We start from the raw sequence: 21,350 nt of genomic DNA, 5'->3' as shown, positions 1-21,350 counted from the left end.
AATGTTTGATTATCAAAGTGAAATTTTTAAATGAGCTCAGGGTATGAAAATGATCAAAAATTAGAAGACCATCTGTATACCTATTTGGAAAATAGTTTTAATAACTCACAAAAATATTGATATCAAAATTTCAACATGAAACAGAAGCATATTTCCAGTGATGATACTGTGTTTTCCACCACAGGTTACAAGAGTAATCTGAGAATGAACTCACAGAGCTTACGTCAAACTGAATCCATGCGCATTGAGATGTTCTCTTCTAAGAGAGAGAAAGCAAATAGCAAACATCATTCAAAACTACAAGAGACTAGCTATCTATAATGAAATCCAAGTAGAGTAAATATTACTTAATGAAATAACAAATGTATTAGTTAGTTCATTCCTAAGTTGACCTGACATGATGGAAGGAGTTATTTATTCAATAGAAGCGAGGTGAATAGAAAGGATTTTTTTTCTATTTGTTATACAGGCCTGAGCGCTAATGCCTTGGGAACCCATCCATATGGACATAAAGGTTACTACAATTGTTTTGTGTCTGAACAGGTTTTTCTTCTTGATACACGTTCAGTCAGTTCTCAAGGTCTTCCAGGATTAAAGCACAAAGGAACTTTATAGCTTTTACCTGGAAGAAACTTTGTAAAGAATACAGAAAAAATCAGTCATATCAGCATAAATCATCCATGAATATGTCTACCAACTCATCACTTCCTCTTATGGGCAAGAGTTTCTTCTAATCTTCAATAAACAATATTATAAATGATCATGTCGAAGAAACACATACTGGCATAGATTTTCATTAGCAATATGTTTGGGATATTTGTATACAGATCTTCTTGTTATAAACAGGTATAGACCAACTTACATGGATTTCACATTTATTCGCTTTTCCCTTTAACTCTGTTCTCTTGAATGTCACAGAAAGTCCCCAACTCCCAACCCTCCACCACATAAACAAATAGTGCAATCCAGTGGCGGAGTAAAAGAAGAGATTAACTACTCTGCCATTCATATCATGAAAGATTGACATAAGAAAAGAATTCTTAAAAGCCAATGAAAACAAATGGCATCACAAGCCATTTGGGGATGTAATTAAGATATGAATAACAAAAAATGAAAATTAGCTGAGAAGTACAGTTCCTGCAGATTCGTCACTCATTAGTCGAGGCTTTCTGAAATCATCACAGGCTCAACCCAGAATCTGTGACCCTCAAGCTCCAGTTACTGTACGCACGGGAAGCGTTAAATCTGAATGAATTAGGCAATCAAGATATCTAACGAGCTCAGTGTCTAGATTGTACATAACCAGTACTATTTCAGATGCATAGGAAAGAAAGCAATTCATTACAAGAAATTAACTCATTAGGCCCTAACACTTAGGGTGTCAGGGATTGATTCTCTTGCAGAACCCTAGTTAAGAAAGGCAGCTCTAGAAGGTATTTGTTCGCAGGTAGATGGAAACAATTAACCATCGATGTGGCAACCTGATGACCTTGAATTACAAAGCCATCATTATGCAGTGAAAACACCGTAAGTGTGAATTTCTGAAAACTTTTAATTTCATTCCATCAGTTCTTTTAATCCTCTGCTCAGAACACCAGTGAGAATGATTAGGATGCAGAGCTTTTCCAGCCCACCTGAAAACAGAAGCTAAAAAGAAAAAGGAAACCCATTTTAAGTTTTAGTCATAAATTCTTATCTAAGTATTGATTTCGTAGTACAGTGAATCAGATGTAGATGATTGAGTGACACAAGTCCAACAAAGCAGACTCTGAAAAAAAGTGAACTTCCCTCAAAAACATCTGAATATCTACCTAATGCTGTTATAGACTTACTCATTTTAAGCACCAATTATTTTCTCCTGTCTATGCCAAATGTTGTTACTATATATTGAATTCTGTCTTGCAACAGGTAACGTGTCTAGCAGAAAAGGAGACCAGAAATCAAAGACGGCATTAAATTAGCTTTCAGAAGCTTCTTTCCAACGCTGTCTCAAGGCTCTTCAGGGCCAGCCTGGGCTGCAAGCAACATTGTACAGAAGTTGCACTCTGGGGTGAACACACTGGCCCTTCTCTGTTCCACCATTGCCTACGTGAGAGCAGCCTGCCCAACACAACAAATCCTATAAATGCACTAAAGCAACAAAGCACAGAGAAAAAGCACCTTCATGCTACCGAAAACACCACCTGGCATTTGTAAATTCCACAGTTTTAGATAATTTAAAGTATGTCAAATTAAATGGGAAATTGATAAAAGGTTTTTTCTCTTCCTTATAGAGTTCTTAAATTTGCCATAAAACCTTTCTAAGAGCTCCCAAACAGCAACTATCAGGCTGATAGTTCACCGATCCTTTTATTACATTAACAACTATACTGATAACTCCAGGGAGAGAACAAATTCCCAAGGCGTTACTTCAAGGACTTTTAAGACACGGTGTGAAGAACATATAATATTTTCACATGGTGGAATATGGCTCTAATACACAGAACAAAAATTTTAATGTGTGAAAATGTGGTCAAAATATAGGTCTACACTGAACATATGTGGAAAAGATATTTAATTGTAAAATAGAAAAGTAGGCCAGAGTACAGTTTTAAGGGTAATTGCTTCTTTATACAGTATAGGTAATCTAGAAGGGTCTTGGGGTTAAACATCTCCATAAAGCAACAAAACATTAAAAAATAAAGCAAGAATAAAGGGCTTGAAGTTATGTTTTACAAAAAAAGAATGAACAGTATGTCAGAGTTTAATGTCCATACATTGTGGAATTCAACAATATTGCGATGAGAATAAGTCATAGCACACACACACAGCTTCACAGAGAAAAGCAAAAGTTACGTTAGACTATCTATAGCATCACTGTAGTACAAAAAGTTCTTGTTCTACATACAAAAGCCATTTTTTTTCCATAAGAATAATATCCTGGGGGGGGAAATGAGTCCATGAAATATTTCAGAAACCCATATGCTTTGAGTTTTCCGAAAACATTATCTTAAAATCCAGTGCCTTAAAGTGCTTTCATGTGGAAATCATGATGGAAGGCACAGAATACAGTTTCACGTCCCCACTATGAAATTTTCAAAAAAGCATAGATTTTGCTATTTGCAATTCAAGTTATCTTGTAAGCTGCTCCTTCCAAGAACATTGTCATTCCAATAAGACCACCTGCTAGCTTACTTAGTTTCGATGACCTACAGAATAAAAGCGTATTTTTTTTCCTAGAACTTTCATCATCTTTGTGGGAAAAATACCTATGCAAGTGATGCATTTTGAAATTATAAAACATGCAGAATATGTACAAACAGAAAGTTTAAAAAATATTTGCTTCATATACATGTAAATCTACTTGGATATAGCTGAAATTGAACAAATATAAAAATTTGCTTTCTAAAAAATGTTTTCAGAGAATCTGAGACAACTTAAAGCTGTACAAAGATTTCCTGGAAGAAATCTTTCTCTTCATATAGAAGTTTACACCTACAGGAGTAATTCCAGCATCAGTCCACCACATAATTATGACACATTTGGTCTAATCAATGATCACCCTTAAAACTGTTCTGTTTCTGAGAAATTAAGGTTCTTACTAAAATCAAAAAGAATTCACAAAAACAGTGGCTTATTGTGTTTTTGGATCTCTTCAACAATCTTTATCAACTCATTTGGAACTGTAAAAAAAAACAAAAACTATTTACAGAATTCAGTTTTAAATACATTTCACAACTTTTAAAGTTTTATGTTACAGGAATTCCGAGCTCAGGGCTGAAGTCCAGTTCTCCATCTGCAGTCTCTTCTACCACCGTCTTCTCGCGACTGCACCTGGTTGTGTACAGTTCAAGACTGTATTCTTTCTTGACCAAAAGTGAATTCAAACCATGTGTTCATTGCAATTAAACAGCCTCTTTATTAGTCTGAAGACGAGTCATAGCTTCTAATTTCTGTCTGTAGGCCTCTGCTTCCTGTTCTTTCTTTAGAAGCTGCTGTCGATATTTTTGTGCTTCTCGATTTGCTTCATCCAGCTGTTTCTGAAGAGCTTCTCTCTCCTAATTTAAAAAAAAAAGGGGGGTTGTTTTCAATTTTTGCACAAATACATCATTAACACATACAAGCATGCATCCTGCAAATAAAAAAATCTGTAGTAGCTAAAAGTCGCCACCTATTAACATTTCCTAGACATATTGCCTTTTCAACCAATTCACTAAGAATTAAAGCCCCTAATTTTGGGCTCTACACTGAGATATAGATTACAGTTTCTGATCTCAAGGAAATTACTTCCTAATTAGAAATAAGACTAACATAATGAATCCAAATTTGGTACCTGCACTTTTATACGTACTGCAGAAACTAGTGAAAAGCTCCAAGAAGGAAATATACAACTATACCCTCTTCATATCTCTATCTGTGATGTTTTTATCTAAAGATATAACAATTATAAAACAATACTTATTGAGTACTCATTATATGATTAAACAAGGTGATTTCCAATAACAAGCCTCTAAGATAGACATTATGCCCATTTTATAAATGAGGAAAATGATGCTCAGTGATGACGTTGCTTTCCCATGGTAACACCGTAAGGAGTAGGGTTTATGAGATCCTAATATTACTGCTTCTAAAACCACCCTTCCTCTATAAGAGCAAGCAAGATTCCTCATCCCTAAAATGAAGAGTGCTGATCCAGGTTAGTATTTCCTAAATTATACCATTTTACAAACCAATAAAATACTAATTTCCCTAGTGTGATTCATTATACAGGTACAAAATAATATGTATTAAATTCCTCAAAAAACTGAGAGCTGAAACACAGATCTGGTCCAACGAAAATGGTCTTCTTTCTCTTCCTCCTTACTCCGCCCCTATTCAGTTGCCTCAGGAAAAACAACAAGGGAAAACATTTCAAAGATTCCTTTCCCATACCTCAGTAAGCTCATGGACAAAACCTCAACCTCATTACAGAGGCCCAGGACCTCTCAGTAGGGTGTGGGCTGAGTGTAAGACTATTAATCACAAGAAAGGCCAGATTGACACTGGATAAGACACTCGACCAGAGGGAAGCCAAGGTGAGGAGTCAGCAGCTCGCTGGGGAAGAGGGCAATATGAGGGTCTCTCTCACTGCCTCCTTGACCCTCGTCCATTGTGAACACCAAAAGATGCTCTCCCGTTCACTATGCACAGGGTCCACAACGAGGAGCATACACAATACCCCTGCCTTCCTGTGACCCTGCTCCCTTCTCCACACTGGGAATGAAGCTGGATACAAATTTATTTTTCCCCTAGGTCCACTATATGTGGGAGTGATTGATTACACAAGTAGTCTCCAAGTGTTCCAGTTACACAAAATGTTCAAGTAGAAGAAATGTGCCATCTCCAATTTAAGAAATGCCCGAGTCCTACCCTGTGATCCTTATCTTAGCCCCTTCTTACCCGTAATCTAGGCAAGATGAGAGAGTAGGAACAAGTCAGAAAGGACATCCAACAGACGAGCCTCATGTAAGCAATCAACGCAGTGCCCTGGCAGTGAGCTCTGCAGGACTTTGAGTACACAAAGGGCAAGGGTGGTAGACAGGTGCTGCTTCCCCAGGAGCTAGATCCCCCCTCTGGCAGGAGCGCTCCGAGCCATGTGCAAGTGTTGTAAAATTTTACATGGGCTAAGAAATAAGATCCTTTGATAGCCAAAGTTTTGAATATAGATAAAAACTTCCCCTGATTTGGTAGGAAATATTGGAACAGATTAACTCTAAGGTATCTTTAAGTATTAGCTATTTATTAAAATGTAGAAACAGCCAGGGATTCACAATCATTTCAGAAGATGAAAGCAAACTGAGTGAGGTAAACGGTCTAACAGCGAACACAGTCAAATCCGATTTTCCTTATTGCATAGTTTGATTTCAATTAGTAGAATATATCTTAATATAAATGAAAAGATAGCTCTCTTCTGCCTAGTAGGCCAAGTACAAGATTCATTTTACATCACATTTCTTGAGTGAATCTGTAAAATCTGAAAGACAAAGATCATTAGCACTACTCTTTGAATACATTTAATTCTCAAGAGTGAAAACATAGTTAACACTATTAAAGTTTTTTAAAGTGTTTTCATTTTTTACTTCTCAGGAATGTAAGTATTTGGGGACAGAATCTTTTTGCCATCTCACTTTTCAAAGCAAATGAAAATCTCTAAAAAGTGGAAAGTATCACTTATTTTATTCAACAAGGTCCTTTGTTTCCAAATTTATTTGTCAAATGTTTACTGAACATATATTACAGGCAAGACACTTTCTTAATGCAAACGATAATTTGGCTGTTTCACACATGAATAGTGCAGACTGACAGTTAAAATTTATATTTAAATATAAAATGTCAATCCTATGGCTTTGACCTTCTGCAATAAAAAAGTCTGACATTTTTAAATAAACATACTTTAAACTACTAATATGTAATACATAGTATTGAAGCATTTTTTCCTTTAACAGTCTAACACTGAAGAATTCCAAGAAAAAGAAATTCTGATGATAAGATTTGGTAGCAATAAAGAAGATATGTTTATCTTATACTAAACACCAAACCCAGCAATATATTACTATTACATTAGGCAATGGAATAACAGAGCAAGGAAAGACTTGAGTTTGCTTTTTTATTTTCAAACAAGATTCCTGAATTCTGCTTCAGCTAGTTGCAACTCTCTCTTAACTGAAGTATCATTTTTAACATATCATTTTCTAATATTCAAATTTATTTTATTTTAGCTATTATAAAGCAAACAATCATTATAGTGATTTATCTTCTACCATACCTCAATATAAATTTTAGAAGATAATGATAATAGTAACTAACATCTCCTGAACATTTACCATATGGTCAACACTGTACTGTCCTTCAAATACATTCTCATTTAAACCTTACAAACAATCTGATAACGTAAGTGCTATTATTTTCCCCTTTTTATTGATGGGGAAGACAAGCCTTGAAAGGTTAAATAAATTGACCAAAATCACACAATCAGAAATTTTAAAAACATAATTCAAACCTAAATCTGATTCCAGACCCATATTTTTAACCATTAAATGTTTTTTTAAAAAGAAACTGGGCAGTGTGTGTGAGCTGTTTGTGTGTAAATATCAATTTTCTAACTACCATGGGCCAAATATGATCCCATTGCTATACATAAAATTTTATTGAAATACAGCCATACCCACTCATTTCCAAATTGTCTATGGCTGCTTTCCCACTGTAACAGCAGAACTGAGTAGCAAAACACAGACTATACAGCCCATAAAGCCAAAGATATTTGCTATCTGTCCCTTTACAGAAAAACTTTGCCTACTCCAGCCCTAGAGAAAAAATTTAATCAAAAAGAGATATGACTATAGAAAATTTTAAAACTCTGATAGATCAAAAGGATATCCATTAATAAAAGGAAAACAGAAAAAATTTGCATCAAATCAAATACTGTATAAAGTTTACAGAAACCAATTTTTAAAACAACATTAAGGATCCCAATCTATCACTGAATAGAAGATACAAATACTTTACTAAAAATAAACAAAACTTGCTAATAAATATATTCATCTCTAACCTCTATGGCAAAAACAAAAACATAAAAGTATTTCCTGAATTCACACAACTAAGTAAGTAATAGAGAAAATCTGTAACTCTTAATGCACTAATTACATTTCCTCCCTACCACATGTACAAAGAACAGTTTTAATTTCAATTCAGAATAGGCTAATGTTGTTTATTTACGGAATAAATCCATGAATTACACACTTCTTCCAAAAATATCTTCAATGCAGCAATATTAAGGAATGATAACAAAATGATGCACAGTATTGCAATTTGGTGTCTTATTTATACCTTCCCTCCAAAAAACAAACTTCTTTCATTTCCTATATTGCTATAATGCAGATGTAAAAGCCACAACATTTACAATAAATTTTCTACAATTTAAACTAACTTTTCCAGAGATTACTGATAAACCGCTCCAACGTTAGTTGGAAAACTATAAATACAATTCTTAGCACTTTATAGAGGTCACTCTAGTATTGTGGGGACACATACACAGAGAAAACCCAAACATCTTAGATTCTGTATAATGACTTAATTTTTTAATTCCTTTAGAGCACAATTTCTCCAACTCAGCATTAATGTTTTTGGGCCAGATAATTCTTCACTGGGGAGCTGTTCTGTGCATTATAGGATGTTTAGCAGCATCCCCAGCCTCTACCCACTAAACGTCAGTGGCATTCTCCTAGTTATGACAACCCAAAATGTCTCCAGACATTGCCAAATATCCCTTGGGGTCAAAATCACTCCAGTTGAGCAGCACTGCTGCAGACAAACTTTTTCGGTTAATGTCATAGCTGTCACTTACAAAAGAGTATAAAAGTCTGCTCCCAAGACAATTCTATTGGTCATCTAAGAAAATAAGTTCAAAAGAACCACTTTACATACTATACAAGGAACTGATTACCTGGTTTGATGAAAACAGTGGAGGTCTCTCTTCATTCTACATCCCCAGCCCATCTCTACCGTTTATATTCACTGAATGCTTCACAGTCTTTCTATAAAAGCTCTAAGAGGTCATGCAACCCTGACTTGAACATTTCCGGTGACAGAGAATAAGATTTCCATTACCAGAAAGCTCTAATTACTAAAAACAAAACAAACAAAAACTACTCTTCTTTATACCAAGCTAAAACTCCATCTCCCTGAAGTTCCATCTCTTTGGTTCTAGGTAATTTATATTCCTCAATTCATACTTTCCTGTTATTTGCAATTATTCTCCCTGGTCTCTGAAAGACTTAAGACAGGAATCAGGCTGAACTTTGAGGAAAACAGCAACTCTCACTGGTTGTTAGGTAAATAAAGGTACAGGCTGTACATTCATTGTTTTAAAAATATAACTTGTTGAGTAAGTTTATGTTTAATAAAAATTCAAGTAATTTAAAAATAATGTTTTATTAAATAGTTAAAGCAAAGTACATACATGACAATTTTTTTCATTTTATATGCCAAAAAAAAAGACTGTCTGACATAGAAAACAGTATTAAGAAGATTATTAAATAATAAGTATACTGATAACTGTTCAATAGAATACACTGTCAGTTTGTGGGCAAGAATGTCAATGTATCAAAGATCACTTTAAATTCTGAAGAAATAAAACAACTCACCTTCAATAATTAAAGTCACAATTTTACCAAACATTCAGGTTAAACCGTGAGTCAGATTTTTTAAATTTAATAATGTATTCTTTGTGATTGTGGCCAAAGATGTACCAGTCTTACATTTAAATGAATTTGGGAAAAGATATTTTCTAACTGTCCTTAGTCAGAATTATGCTGTCTTTCACTGACTTTTTTTAAATCCTCTCTTTTCTATGATAACAAAAACCTTAACAAAGAATTCCTAAATATTCACCAACATTTACTATTCACATATATCAGATACTATAAATACGTGTATATGAGTATGCTGACTTTTTCAGTTCTCATAAAAACCTCAACATGTGGACATTGTTATCCTAAATTCCGATTTGGGAGAAAATAGAACTGAACTCAGAAAGGTAAGATAATTTGCCTCAAAGCTAACAGGGGCAAGAGGTGCAATTCACATCCAGCTCATTTAATTTCAAGTCCAATGTTCTTCACAATGCAATTGCTCTTTCAAAGTTATTCCAGAATAACTTTATTTTCATTTGATTAAGTTAATATCAAATTCAGGAGACAATTTTATTTACAGTCATGTAAGAAAAAACCTGTGAGATAACTATGGTTTGATTACACTTACAAACTAGTTTGGGAGAGGAAAAAAAAGTAGAATCCTATCAACAGCTAGTCTAAATTAATTTAATTTCCTTATAGGACTTAACAGTGAAATAAGCAGATATCTACAGCTTTTTAAAAAATAACAGTCAACAAACAACAACCTTCTTGAAGAGGATCCTACAGGCCAAACAGACATTTGCACTTCACTTTTGAAAGAAAAAATTTTTTTTAGTCATTATATAATGACATTTCTTGTAGTGACTTGTGAGAATGATGTATGTAAGTTTAACAGAAAATAAAGGATGGAATGCAAGAATCAAAGACATTCCAGTGTTACCATGATGACAGACTTTGTTAAAAACAAATTCTTCACTCATTCATTCATTCATTCAATATTTATTTATTGAGGGCTTGCTATATGTATAAGGCAAAAAATTAGACAAAATAATACTATATACTTTCATTCTGTATCAAAACAACACTGTCAGTAATAAATATAAAAGACAAAAAAAAAAAAGAAAAGCGAAATGAATTTATTTTGGATGACTGCAGCAAAACACACCGGGTAAAAGACTCCTTACTTCTATTTCTGCAGATTCCACCCGGTTTTCAATTATTTCGATACATTGTCTCTTAGCTGGTGGTTCTTCACTTATAACAGTTTCTTCAGCAATGTCTGTTGCTGGTACTGTTAATACTAAAATAAAAAAATGTACACATTACTTCATTATCAGATAGGTTTAGTAGAAATAAAACTATATCTTGACACTGTTGATGCAACTCATCTAAAATAAATATATTCTAAAACAATAATTTCAAAACATTGATTTGCTTTTTATGAGGATGTCCATACTTGTCTTCACCTTCATGCTTTTTTAGTGAAAACTACTTGTTGTTTAAAGTACCTACTTATTTTTAAAAGTTTTATAGATAGATGTTCATCCATATGGCTCAAAACTGAAACAATAAGCATATTTTGAGAGGTTCCACCCCATTCCCGCTAACACAGATTATCACTTTTGCTGGTTTTTTGTGTATTGTTTTTGTGTCACTTTATGTAAAAACATGAATATACATTCTCATTTTTCTCCTTCTTACGCAAAAGGTGGTATACTTCACAAAACATACATTCAAACATACATATAATAGCTACATTGTTCTGCATCTGCTTTTTTCACTCCGTATATCTGGGGCATCTTTCATCAGTAAGTAGACAGCTTCCTTTTGTTTAGCTGCATAATGCTCCACTGTGTGGACACACCGTTATGAATGTTGTTTATAAACTGTGTTGTTCTACTCAGTTGCTGGACTTTGTCTCCATTTTTACTATCTCTTCATAGAAATGTAAATATTTTCTATAGATGGAGACTGTCCTTGCTCTGCACAACAGTACAGGACCATGAAAACGACTGTCAGCTGAAACAATGCAAAGCAATCTGAATAATCAATGGGAGACATTACAACTGTTCCATGGCCTTTAAAGTTTTCTGTCAAAACATTAAAAACTCTATCACTAGCATTTATAAATATAAACAGAAATGAAAAAATAGTAAAATTAATATTTACTTAGTACGATGTAATTTAAACCAGTAGAAATATTGAGAATTAAAGTGGTTTACTTCTTCTCATTCATATCTTATTATGTTACACTTATAAATTAACTCAAGAAGAACTGAGAACCTTCTATCTGTTTCACTGGACTGTCTCCATAGTCTATATATTCATGTCAGTTACACATTTTTAAATTATGGAGGCTTTCAAAGTTTATTTTAATATCCAGTAGGTTCCTCTCATTGCTCTTCTTTTCCAGAGTTTTCCTTATTCTTCTTCTTCTTCCCTCCTCCTCTCATCAATATAAACTTCAGAATGTGTTTGGCTAATTCCAGAAACAGAACTGTTGGTCTTTGTTACAGGCTGAATTGTGTCCCCCTCAAGATTCAAATGTTTAAGTCCTAACCCCTGGTACCTCAGAATGTGACTGTATTTGGAGATAGAGCTTTTAAATAGGTAAAAGGTAAAATGAGGTCATTCGAGTGGGCCCTAATCAGTATGACTGGTGTCCTTCTAAGAAGAGGAGATTAGGACACAGATAACACACACAGACTGAGGGACAACCATGTGTGGACACAGCAAGAAGGCAGCATCTGCCAGCCAAGGAGAGAGGGCTCAGAAGAAATCAAACCTGCTGACCCCTTGATCTTGGACTTCAAACCTCCAGCACTGTGAGAAGTCATATTTTTGTTGTTTCCGTCACCCAGTCTGTGGTCTTTTGTTATGGCAGCCATAGCAAACGAATACAGCCTTTTTTTCACACCACATTATGGTTATAAATGAACTCAGGAAGAACTGAGAGCTTTATGACAGTGAGTCTTCCCATCCAAAAACATGAGTTTCCTTCCGTTTGTTCATCAAGAGGTCAGTTTGTCTGTATGTTGTCAAGTTTTGGAAACAATGTTATAGCTGCTTGATACAAATACTTTGAAAGTTTCCTTCTTTTCTATATAATTAGAATTAGTTCTTCAAAGCTTTGTGAAAGCAGCTGGGCCTGATCCAAACCTTGGACCAGCTATCCACAGAAGATTTCCACAGAACAGGAGAGAAAGCCCTCCCAGGCTTCAGAGGCCAAGGGTTTCCTCCTCTACTGCTACGACGAGACTCCTTCCTTGAGACCTGCTCTCTGCACTGCCATACCACCTCCATCACTCTAAACTAAACCCGGTTTAGGAGAACTTCTCCCTCTAGCCCTTCCCTTCCCCAATTCCTTCACTGGCCGTGAAGAGGTATGATCTCTGTAATCCTACTCATTTTCTAATAGGTTATGTATGTGCACAATTTTTTTTTTTGGGGGGGGGGGACTGGGTGCAGAGGGATGCTTGCTCAGATGGGAACTTTCTGCACCTTCTCTTTCTTCTTCCCCCAGTACTCATACACTACTCTATCTCAGCCCTACCTGCAGCACTTCCTACTCAGACTGGGCCCTGCCTTGCTGGGAGGGTATATTTATTGCTGATTTCTGAGCTCAACCCCATTTCTCTTCTTGATGCACCACTGTAGCTTTCCATGAAGGTTCTCTTGCCCTGGCTGTAATGGTCTTAGACGTTTTAGAGCACTTAAAACATGGAATTTTGGGGTTTTTTCAGCCTTTTAGTTTCACCAAAAACACAGTTGGGGCTTTTGTTTCAGGCATCTTATTTTATTACTCTCTGGATTTTCAAGAGGGAAAAAATGAGGAAATTATCAACAAAAACTGCTAAAAGTCGTAACCATGTTCCTGTTATAAGTCCTAAGTTCAACTTCTTTTTAAGTAGCCTCTTCTTACATGGTATTTTTTAAAAGCCCATATGATACCTGAATTGCACTAAGTGGCCTACAAAATTATTGTCCAATGCTGATTTTGAATTATTTACTTAAGTTCCTTTTCTAACCAAAATAAGGTAATTAAGTCTATTGTAAAAAGTTACAAAAACATAATTTAAGGCAAAAATAAATGCTTTGAAAAACATATCACAATTTCCAAAGAATTGAGAATAAACACAAACTTTATGTAAATGTCTACTACCAACCTTGTTGTCCATCTGGCATGGTCACAATGATAGGCTGACCTATTCCACTGGTTGGAATGGAGTGCAAATTTCCAAGCTGAATTCCATCTGTAACTATTGTGATGACTTGCTGACCCCCTGAACTAACTACTTGCTGAATTGCACCATCCACAGATTCCGCAGTAACTACTTCCTCCGTAGCCACTACTGGAAAAAAAAATACATATGTAAAAATCAGTGAACATATATAAAAGTATGAACAGAAGTTTATTTTTGCTTTGCTACCTTTGCTTTCCCTGCTTCTTTCTTACACAGAAAAGCTTTTACATGGTTTTTAAATTCAGTCTCCAGCAGTGCTATTCATATCTATGTAAGTAGTTGAGTGTAAGTCCCACAACTTACAATGTGTGTTCCAACTATCTAGGCATGTGTGTGTTTAAACAAACAATTTCTCTTCATTTAGTTACATGAGGTACAAAATTTATAAAATCTCCCAAGGTCACAGATATGACAAAAGTTACACTTGCTTAATAAAATTCCACAATCCCAAAGAGAATTTTGTATGTGTTTATTTTACATTTACATATAAGTCAATATACATTTCTATATCCAATGAAACATGGAAATTTATATTTTTCAAGTATACAGAATAAACAGTATACCCTTTTTGGATCGTATGAGCAAGGGTTGCCTTGATAATAAGTGACACACAGATCTGGTACTGTATGACAGTGAATAATCCAATATATTAACAGTTACATAAATAAAATCCAAAACTGTGCTCTTAATATTTTATGAGAGGCTCACAGAGGATTCTAGCATTTGAAAACAGCATCCCTGGCCTTGCCTGGGTGAGGAAATCACAGGTTAATACTGCCAAAATCCTTTCCCACAGGCAATTCTATGCCAAAATACTGATCCCAAAAGACATACACAGGAACGTTCACAGCAACTTTACTCCTAACAGTCAAAAACTTGAAACAAACCAGATATCTATCAAAAGTAGAATGGATAAATAAACTATGGTAGATTCATACACTGGAATACTACACAGCAATTGAAGTGACTAAATGCAAAACATGGATGAATCTGACAAACACCATGCTGAGCGATGCAAATCTGACACAAAATATATACTGAGCAATGATCATATAAGAGTGATCACTTTGTGATTATTCGTTAAACTGTATACTTACGATCTACACAATTTTCTGTGTGTATGCTACACTTCAATAAAAAAGCATCAAAAGGAATAACAATAGTAATGGATTATAACAAACTAAATTTTAAAAATCCATTATTCAAAATAATACTTCATGACAAAGGAGAGAAAGAAGGAAAGAGGAAGGATCTTCTTTATAGAAGAAAGACATTTAATTAACAAAATAAGAAAAATTACCATTGTAACTTCCAATGTAATAATTGATTCAAGCAAAGATCGCTAATGGATGTTAAAACCACTGGGGAAATGTTTAAGGGAAACAAGATATTCAAATGTTTTCAAAGTATCACACCAAAGATTAGTATTAGTTACAAAGGGCAATATGTGCCTATAAAGAACTGGCAGTTTCCACTGTCGCCAAGCGGTCTTCATCAGGATGGCATGATATTATGCGCCTCCTGATGTGATGTAATGGGAGATGACAAATGTCACTTGTGTTTTTCCTGGAAATGTTTGACCTTAATCTAATTATTAAGAAACGAATGTGGGTGATTCTGCAAACAACTGGCTTAGACTCTACAAAGATTTCAATGTCATAAAGAACAAGGGAGGCAGTAGGACTGTCCTAGATTGGGGAAGACTAAAGAAATATAATATACAATGTGTGAATTTTGATTGGATCCTGGATGAAAAACAAACATTTATAAAGGACATTTTGGGATAACTGAGGAAACTTGAAGAAGGACCATAAGTCAGATAATGTTACTAAATTAACGTTGATGTTTTTAGGAAACAGAACTGGGAATATGTAGGAGGCTACCCTTGTTCTTGGGTGATACATGCTAAAGTATGTAAGGATGAAATGTCATGATGTCTGCAGCCTACTTTCAGATAACTTGGCAAAATAAAAGTGTGTGTGTGTGTGTATGTGTGTGTGTGAACATGCAGGTGTGGCAAGATGTTAACAGCTGGTGAATACAGATGAAAGTTAAGGTATAAAGTTCATCCTCTAATTTTTCTATGGGTTTGAAAACTGTCATGGAGGCTGGCCTGGTGGCACAGTGGTTAATTTCACACACCCCACTTCAGCAGCCTGGGGTTCACCAGTTCGGATCCCAGGTGTAGACCTATGCACCGCTTATCAAGCCATGCTGTGGCAGGCGTCCCACATATAAAAAAATGGAGGAAGATGGGCACAAATGTTAGCTCAGGGCCAATTTTCCTCAGCAAAAAGAGAAGGACTGGTGGTGGATGTTAGCTCAGGGCTAATCTTCCTCAAAAAAAAAATTTTTTTTTAATTAAAAAATTAAAAAAAAGAAAACTGTCACAAAAAATGTTTTAATATAACCAGGTCTGAGAAAAGAAATGGCATAAAAACTATTTATAAATGATATGGTTTTTTAAGGTATTATTTGACACAACACTTTACAGAAAGTTTAAAGAAATAAAACCATTATCTCCTAAAGTCATGCTACAATTCAGACACATAGTTCCTCTGAAACATGCTAAGTTGCTCCCAACTCCCAGAAACACCAGGGACATCAACGACCACAGGATTTACTAAAGACGGAGAGGCCCTAAACATATGAACTCCTTTTTTAAAAAAGGCAAGATAAGTACTGAGACCCTAGTTTTCAAGGATGTACTCATGGCAACAGGCCTGGCTGTAACTGTTACTGTGTTATTTGGTAATCAAGGGTCACAATACAAATCACAGGAGATGATACTCGAAATGCAAACAACCTTTATGTTTTGAGTTCTCTCATTTTTGTTTGTCTTAAACTATAATTAGGTTATATCACCAAGCACTTAAGAAAATTTCAGGATGATAATTATAAAATGAAATGTAAGGCATTAGATAGTAATATATTCAACAGAACTACTAAGGTTTTCAAACACATTAACTATTCCTTTGATGTTTTTAAAAATATCCATATGAAAAAGAAATGTTCACTCTGGTTGAATGCTAACAACAAGTAGTAAGTATTTTAAAGCATAATCATATGAAAGAAATTTCTGAGATCACACAGAATCAAGGCATAACTCAAGAACTTTCATCTTTGCACTATTTGCAATGACTGTCATTAAAATAATAGAGTTCTTGCCTTTCATCTAAAAAGCTTTCTTTCTAAGTGTGCTTTCGTAAGGAATTTAAGAAAAAATTATAAGGAAATCAATTATGTAAGAAGACAAAGTGCCTCACAGAAATCCTAAGAACAACCCAAGAGTGAAATGTTGAAACACGTAAGAATAAAACAGAAAGCCTAAAAACTTTAAAAAGAGTGTTATTTAAAAAATATACTCACATGCACACACACACATACAACACACACACACCCACACATATCTCCAAATGTAAAACCCCTGGATAAAAAAATAACTGTAATAAACATTCACTGATCTAATTTAAGTCAAGTTGTAATATACAAACAGCCTAGATAATCCACAGCATCTTTGAAAATATGAGATGTCTTGTTCAGCATGACTTCTGAATTATAATGCCCCAAAATTCAAATAAGACAAGAAAAAAACTCTCTTTAACATGTTCTAAAAGATTAAAATTCTATATATAAATATTTCAACAATAAAATAGAAACTATGCTTATTGAAGAAAAAATAACATTTCAAAGGTATTATGCCTGCAATTGAACCTGAAATTAAAAACACAAAAGCAAAAACAAAACAATCTTATGAAGCCCAGTAACTTACCCCTTAAAGCTAATTCACTTGCACTGCTCTATTTTAAGAAAAGATGGGAAAAACAATGTGCAAAGGGGATCTGCTTCAAATTTCATTATTAGGAAAAAGGAGGGAGACAGCCATCACTCACATTACACCTTTGTGAAACCTACCTTATTAACAATTGGCAGAAGTTGCTCTAAAGACAAAAAGAAGGGTGGTCATAGATGTCTACTTAATCAAGGAATTATATAGCTGGGCCACAACGAAGAATAAGGCTAAGCAAAGCAAAACCAATATATGACTGCAAGCTAGAGCCATAAAACAGCGTTTAGTTTCATGCACAGGAAAACATACTACGAGAACACTTCAAATACGGATGTTTCAGGAAGATGCTTGTTTTTTTCCAAAATTAGTGAAATGAGAGCATAAGAAAAAAATAATCAAGTATATTTTAATGGAACCTCTACAAATCTTGACAATCAAATGAAATGTTCAATTGTGCCTAAACACATAGAACTTGTACATTATTGTCTGATGTCCAATCTCCTACCTGGCTAGGTAACTACTGTGACAAATGAACTAAAGCAAAAGAACCCAGAGACCAATGAGAAAAAAGGGGCCAAAACTAGACTGCAAATTAGACTAATTTGGTACAAGAAGACAAAATATCAGTCAAAAGAAAGGGCAAAAGAAAAAAGTCAAAACGTCAAAAAAAAGTTAAAAGAAAAAAGTTTCTAAAATTATCAAGCGTAATGATGGCAACTTTCAGCAAATACAGTAGTTACTTACTTCACTTAGAGGTAAGTTAAAAGATGAAGATACATATTCCCTTAGTTTAACTAGGTAACCACACTTAGTTCCCTGAAACAATTCATTTTTTCTTTTTTCTTTTTTTTTTAGAAATAGAGATCAGTAATACCTTCTTTAAATCACAATTTTATCAATGCTCAATATTCAGCACCTGTTAGAGATACAATTTCACAGAAACTCCTATAATCTACAAAAACTTAAAGAGGCACATAAATTAGAGGTAAGTAAACCTTACTAGGTCTATAGACTGTTGGCAGTGAATAATTTGTCAGCTTTGTCTTATTTTTAAAGTACTCAACATGATTAACATTCTTCTCATCTCAATATGAGAAATCTCGCCTTGATAGTCAGTGTCACATTGTTGTTTTAATTATATCCTAATTACCTGAAGCCTGCTCCTTAATTATTCAACTCTTGAAAAGATTAAGTAGCAGGCATCCAGATATATTTAACTACTAAAGCTACTAAGAAAGGCATTCCTCTCTCCCACCTTTCCCTCATTAGAGATTCACCTATGCACTCCATAAAGAGTTGAATAAATATTCCATTACACATAAAAATGAAATAATTAAGAAATATATTTTATTCAAGCAAACCTTTCTGTAGTATACTTATAATCTTTAGGTATTTACTATACCCAACTTAGTAATAGTGAGAAACAGACCTTTTAAAATTTAGTCAAATTCTAAAACTTCAGTGTGCCATCAGAATCGTCTTTGGGAGCAGGTTAAAAATAAAGATTTCAGGGTCCCAAACCTACTGAATCAGAACCTACTGGGGTAGAACTAGGGCAAAGGTATTGTCAAGAAGGTGATTCTGATTCACACGAAGTGTAAAAACTCTGTTCTTGTTGCCATTGTATTAGTTCAAATCAATTGAGAGGAGTTCAAATTAGTAGAAAACTTGAATTACAGAAAATTTAAAGGAACACAGCCTTCTAATCATTGGGTACATAAATTAACAAGATAATTCCCAACTATTTTCAAGCAGTTCTACTAGTTTGTTGTAATAATGTAAAAGAGAATGACAATTATTGTATTAATGTTTGAGCTGCCTGTTATTTCCCCTGAATTATTCCACTCCAAAATTCTGAACAGTTTTAAACAAGTATTTTGAAAATTGCGTATGCATACTTTCAGAAGCTGTAAATTTTTTCACTGATTTATTTCCAAAATGAGTAAGTTAATTTCATGTATCAAAAGACAGTTGTGGGAAAAAGAAAAAAAAAAAAATAGGGCCAGCACCGTGGCAGAGTGGTTAAGTTCTCACTCTCCGCTTCAGAGGCCCAGGGTTTCACCAGTTTGGATCCTGGGTGCGGACACGGCACCGCTCATCAGGCCATGTTGAGGTGGTGTCCCACATGCGACAACTAGACCGGACCCACAACTAAAATATACAACTATGTACTGGGGGGATTTGGGGAGGAAAAGCAGAAAAAAAAGAAAAAAAGATTGGCAACAGTTGTTAGCTCAGGTGCCAATCTTTAAAAAAAAAAGAAAGACAGTTGTATCCTCCCTTAAAAATAAGTAATTGGCATTTTGATTTATGTATCACCTTCTTATGAGTTTGCTGAGTGTGAGTCAGTCTCTTACATCAACTCAGGATATACTAATAAAATATTTCTGAAACCTCAAAGCTGAAAAGCAAATCATGGTCAATGGTCAATGACAGTCTCTGTCTCTTAACTCAGATGACTTCTTGGAGAACAAAATGAGATAATGCACGGAAAGCACTCAGCATGGTAACAAGGACAGGGCAAGAACCCAATAAATACTGACCATTATTTTTCTATAATTCATTATGCCAAATTCAATTTATGGCTAATATCAATTGTTTCACCATCTTTTTTTGGCCTGGCCTGGACCCCGATAGAGCTAATGATTATTTAATACAGCTATGCACATTAGCATAGGCCTATGGGCTCAGGAAGGGAAATCAATAATTCTCAACAAAACCAGTCATTTAATAAAAATGAACATGAGCAACAAACTCTTCAGGGTATAGTAAGATATCAAATTATTTTTCTATACTTCTACTAAAGAGATAAAGAATCACGAAAATTATGCATAGAGATTTTTAAAATGTAATCAAACAAGTTAAATACTTGGAAAAATAAAGGTTTAGGAGGAAATAATAAAACTGGAAATATTTACATGAAAAATACTAGTAAAGAAGCAATTCAGTGAGACATTGGAATCCTCAAACATTGATAATCTGCAGTTATTCTTGCTCGTAACATCAAGAAAAGACAGAGGTATCACTTGGTTTCACAGTGAAAGCATTGTAATAGACTGATTTCCTTTATGAGGTTCTCATTGGACTAACACTAGGATTTCTTTTCTATGTCAAAGACAGCCCTAATGTAATTATGAAGGCGCTATTTAAAGCCATGGCTCCCAAGTGAAATGGCATGGTAACCTAGACCATCAGCAGCACCTTCCCTCTATCTATAGGACCATGTCGGCCAGCCAGACTCCATCTCACATGCGGTCCATCTGCTGCTACATTCTGGCTATTTGGTATCCAAAAGATGTGTTTATTGTACTACCCAGCTAGTAAAAGAAAAGAAAATGAGCAGTACCAATTAGTGTACCGATAGTTCTTATATTTTGGTTCTCAATCATTTCAAAAAGGGCAAAATATGAGCACAACATTTATTTTAACAAATAGCTTCAACAGATGCACCTCAGGAGTAAGAGTAGGAATAGTGATGCTTTTGTTTGATATGAGACAAAATTATAACTACACAAATATTTATTCCTATCACAAATCAAATTATAAACATTCTAGAAGAGACCAGTACACTGATCACCTAAAGAAACTGCATAGAAGAGCTAGTATATCATATGGTCACAAACACACAACTGGGAAATCAGTCAGACCTTGAGCACGAACCTCCCTTCACCTCTTAACAGCCATGCTACTTTGGGCAAAATTATTTAACCTCCACAAATCCCAGTTTCATCATATATAAAATAGGAGTACTACTTTATTTCCCAGATCCTAAGACGTCCCTGAACAAATATATATAAACATTTCTAAAATCAGGATGAGTCTGACAACTGATGTTAAAAGAAACTGGACAATCAAGAGGCAGAGAAATAATTTGCCTGAGCACGTGCAAAGCATGTGAGAAGATATTTCTTTATTTGATTACACACCTCGGCTGAGTTGTTTACACTGGAGGCAATGTACTCACCTGAACTTTAACTTAATTCAAGCTCTTCAAATATCTTCTAAAAGATTCCAACTATGATGTAGCAATGAAGTGAAAAATTGTGCTCACAGAAGACTGTAAGTCACACGCAATAAAAGTCAATTGAAATTACTAATTCTCTCAGACTAGACTGTGCATAACATTTTCAAAGGTAGAAGTTAGAGAAGTTTTCATGACCAATT

At 34.6% G+C, this 21,350-nt stretch overlaps 1 protein-coding gene across 12 annotated transcripts in view; it reads right to left on the bottom strand.

Annotated features, from left to right (window-relative positions):
- Positions 1-2,537: 2,537 nt before the first annotated feature.
- Positions 2,538-21,350, bottom strand: part of GABPB1 (GA binding protein transcription factor subunit beta 1) — a 63,643-nt gene continuing 44,830 nt past the window's right edge. For 4 of the 12 annotated variants that reach the window (XM_008513855.2, XM_008513853.2, XM_070580458.1 and 1 more), the window contains exons 7-9: positions 13,319-13,501; positions 10,337-10,452; positions 2,538-4,037 (exon numbers count right to left, since the gene is read on the bottom strand). In XM_008513855.2, coding sequence (XP_008512077.1) covers positions 3,885-4,037; positions 10,337-10,452; positions 13,319-13,501 — 452 coding nt within the window. In that variant the 3' untranslated portion in view covers positions 2,538-3,884. Of the gene's footprint in view, positions 4,038-10,317; positions 10,453-13,318; positions 13,505-21,350 lie in introns of all 12 variants that reach the window. The other 8 variants (XM_008513851.2, XM_008513854.2, XM_008513852.2 and 5 more) reach the window with 2 other exon arrangements.

Source organism: Equus przewalskii, chromosome 1 (assembly GCF_037783145.1).
Source record: "Equus przewalskii isolate Varuska chromosome 1, EquPr2, whole genome shotgun sequence".
NCBI lineage: Eukaryota > Metazoa > Chordata > Mammalia > Perissodactyla > Equidae > Equus > Equus przewalskii.
Note: the sequence above shows the minus strand (reverse complement) of the source record. Positions and strands in the feature narration are given on the sequence as shown.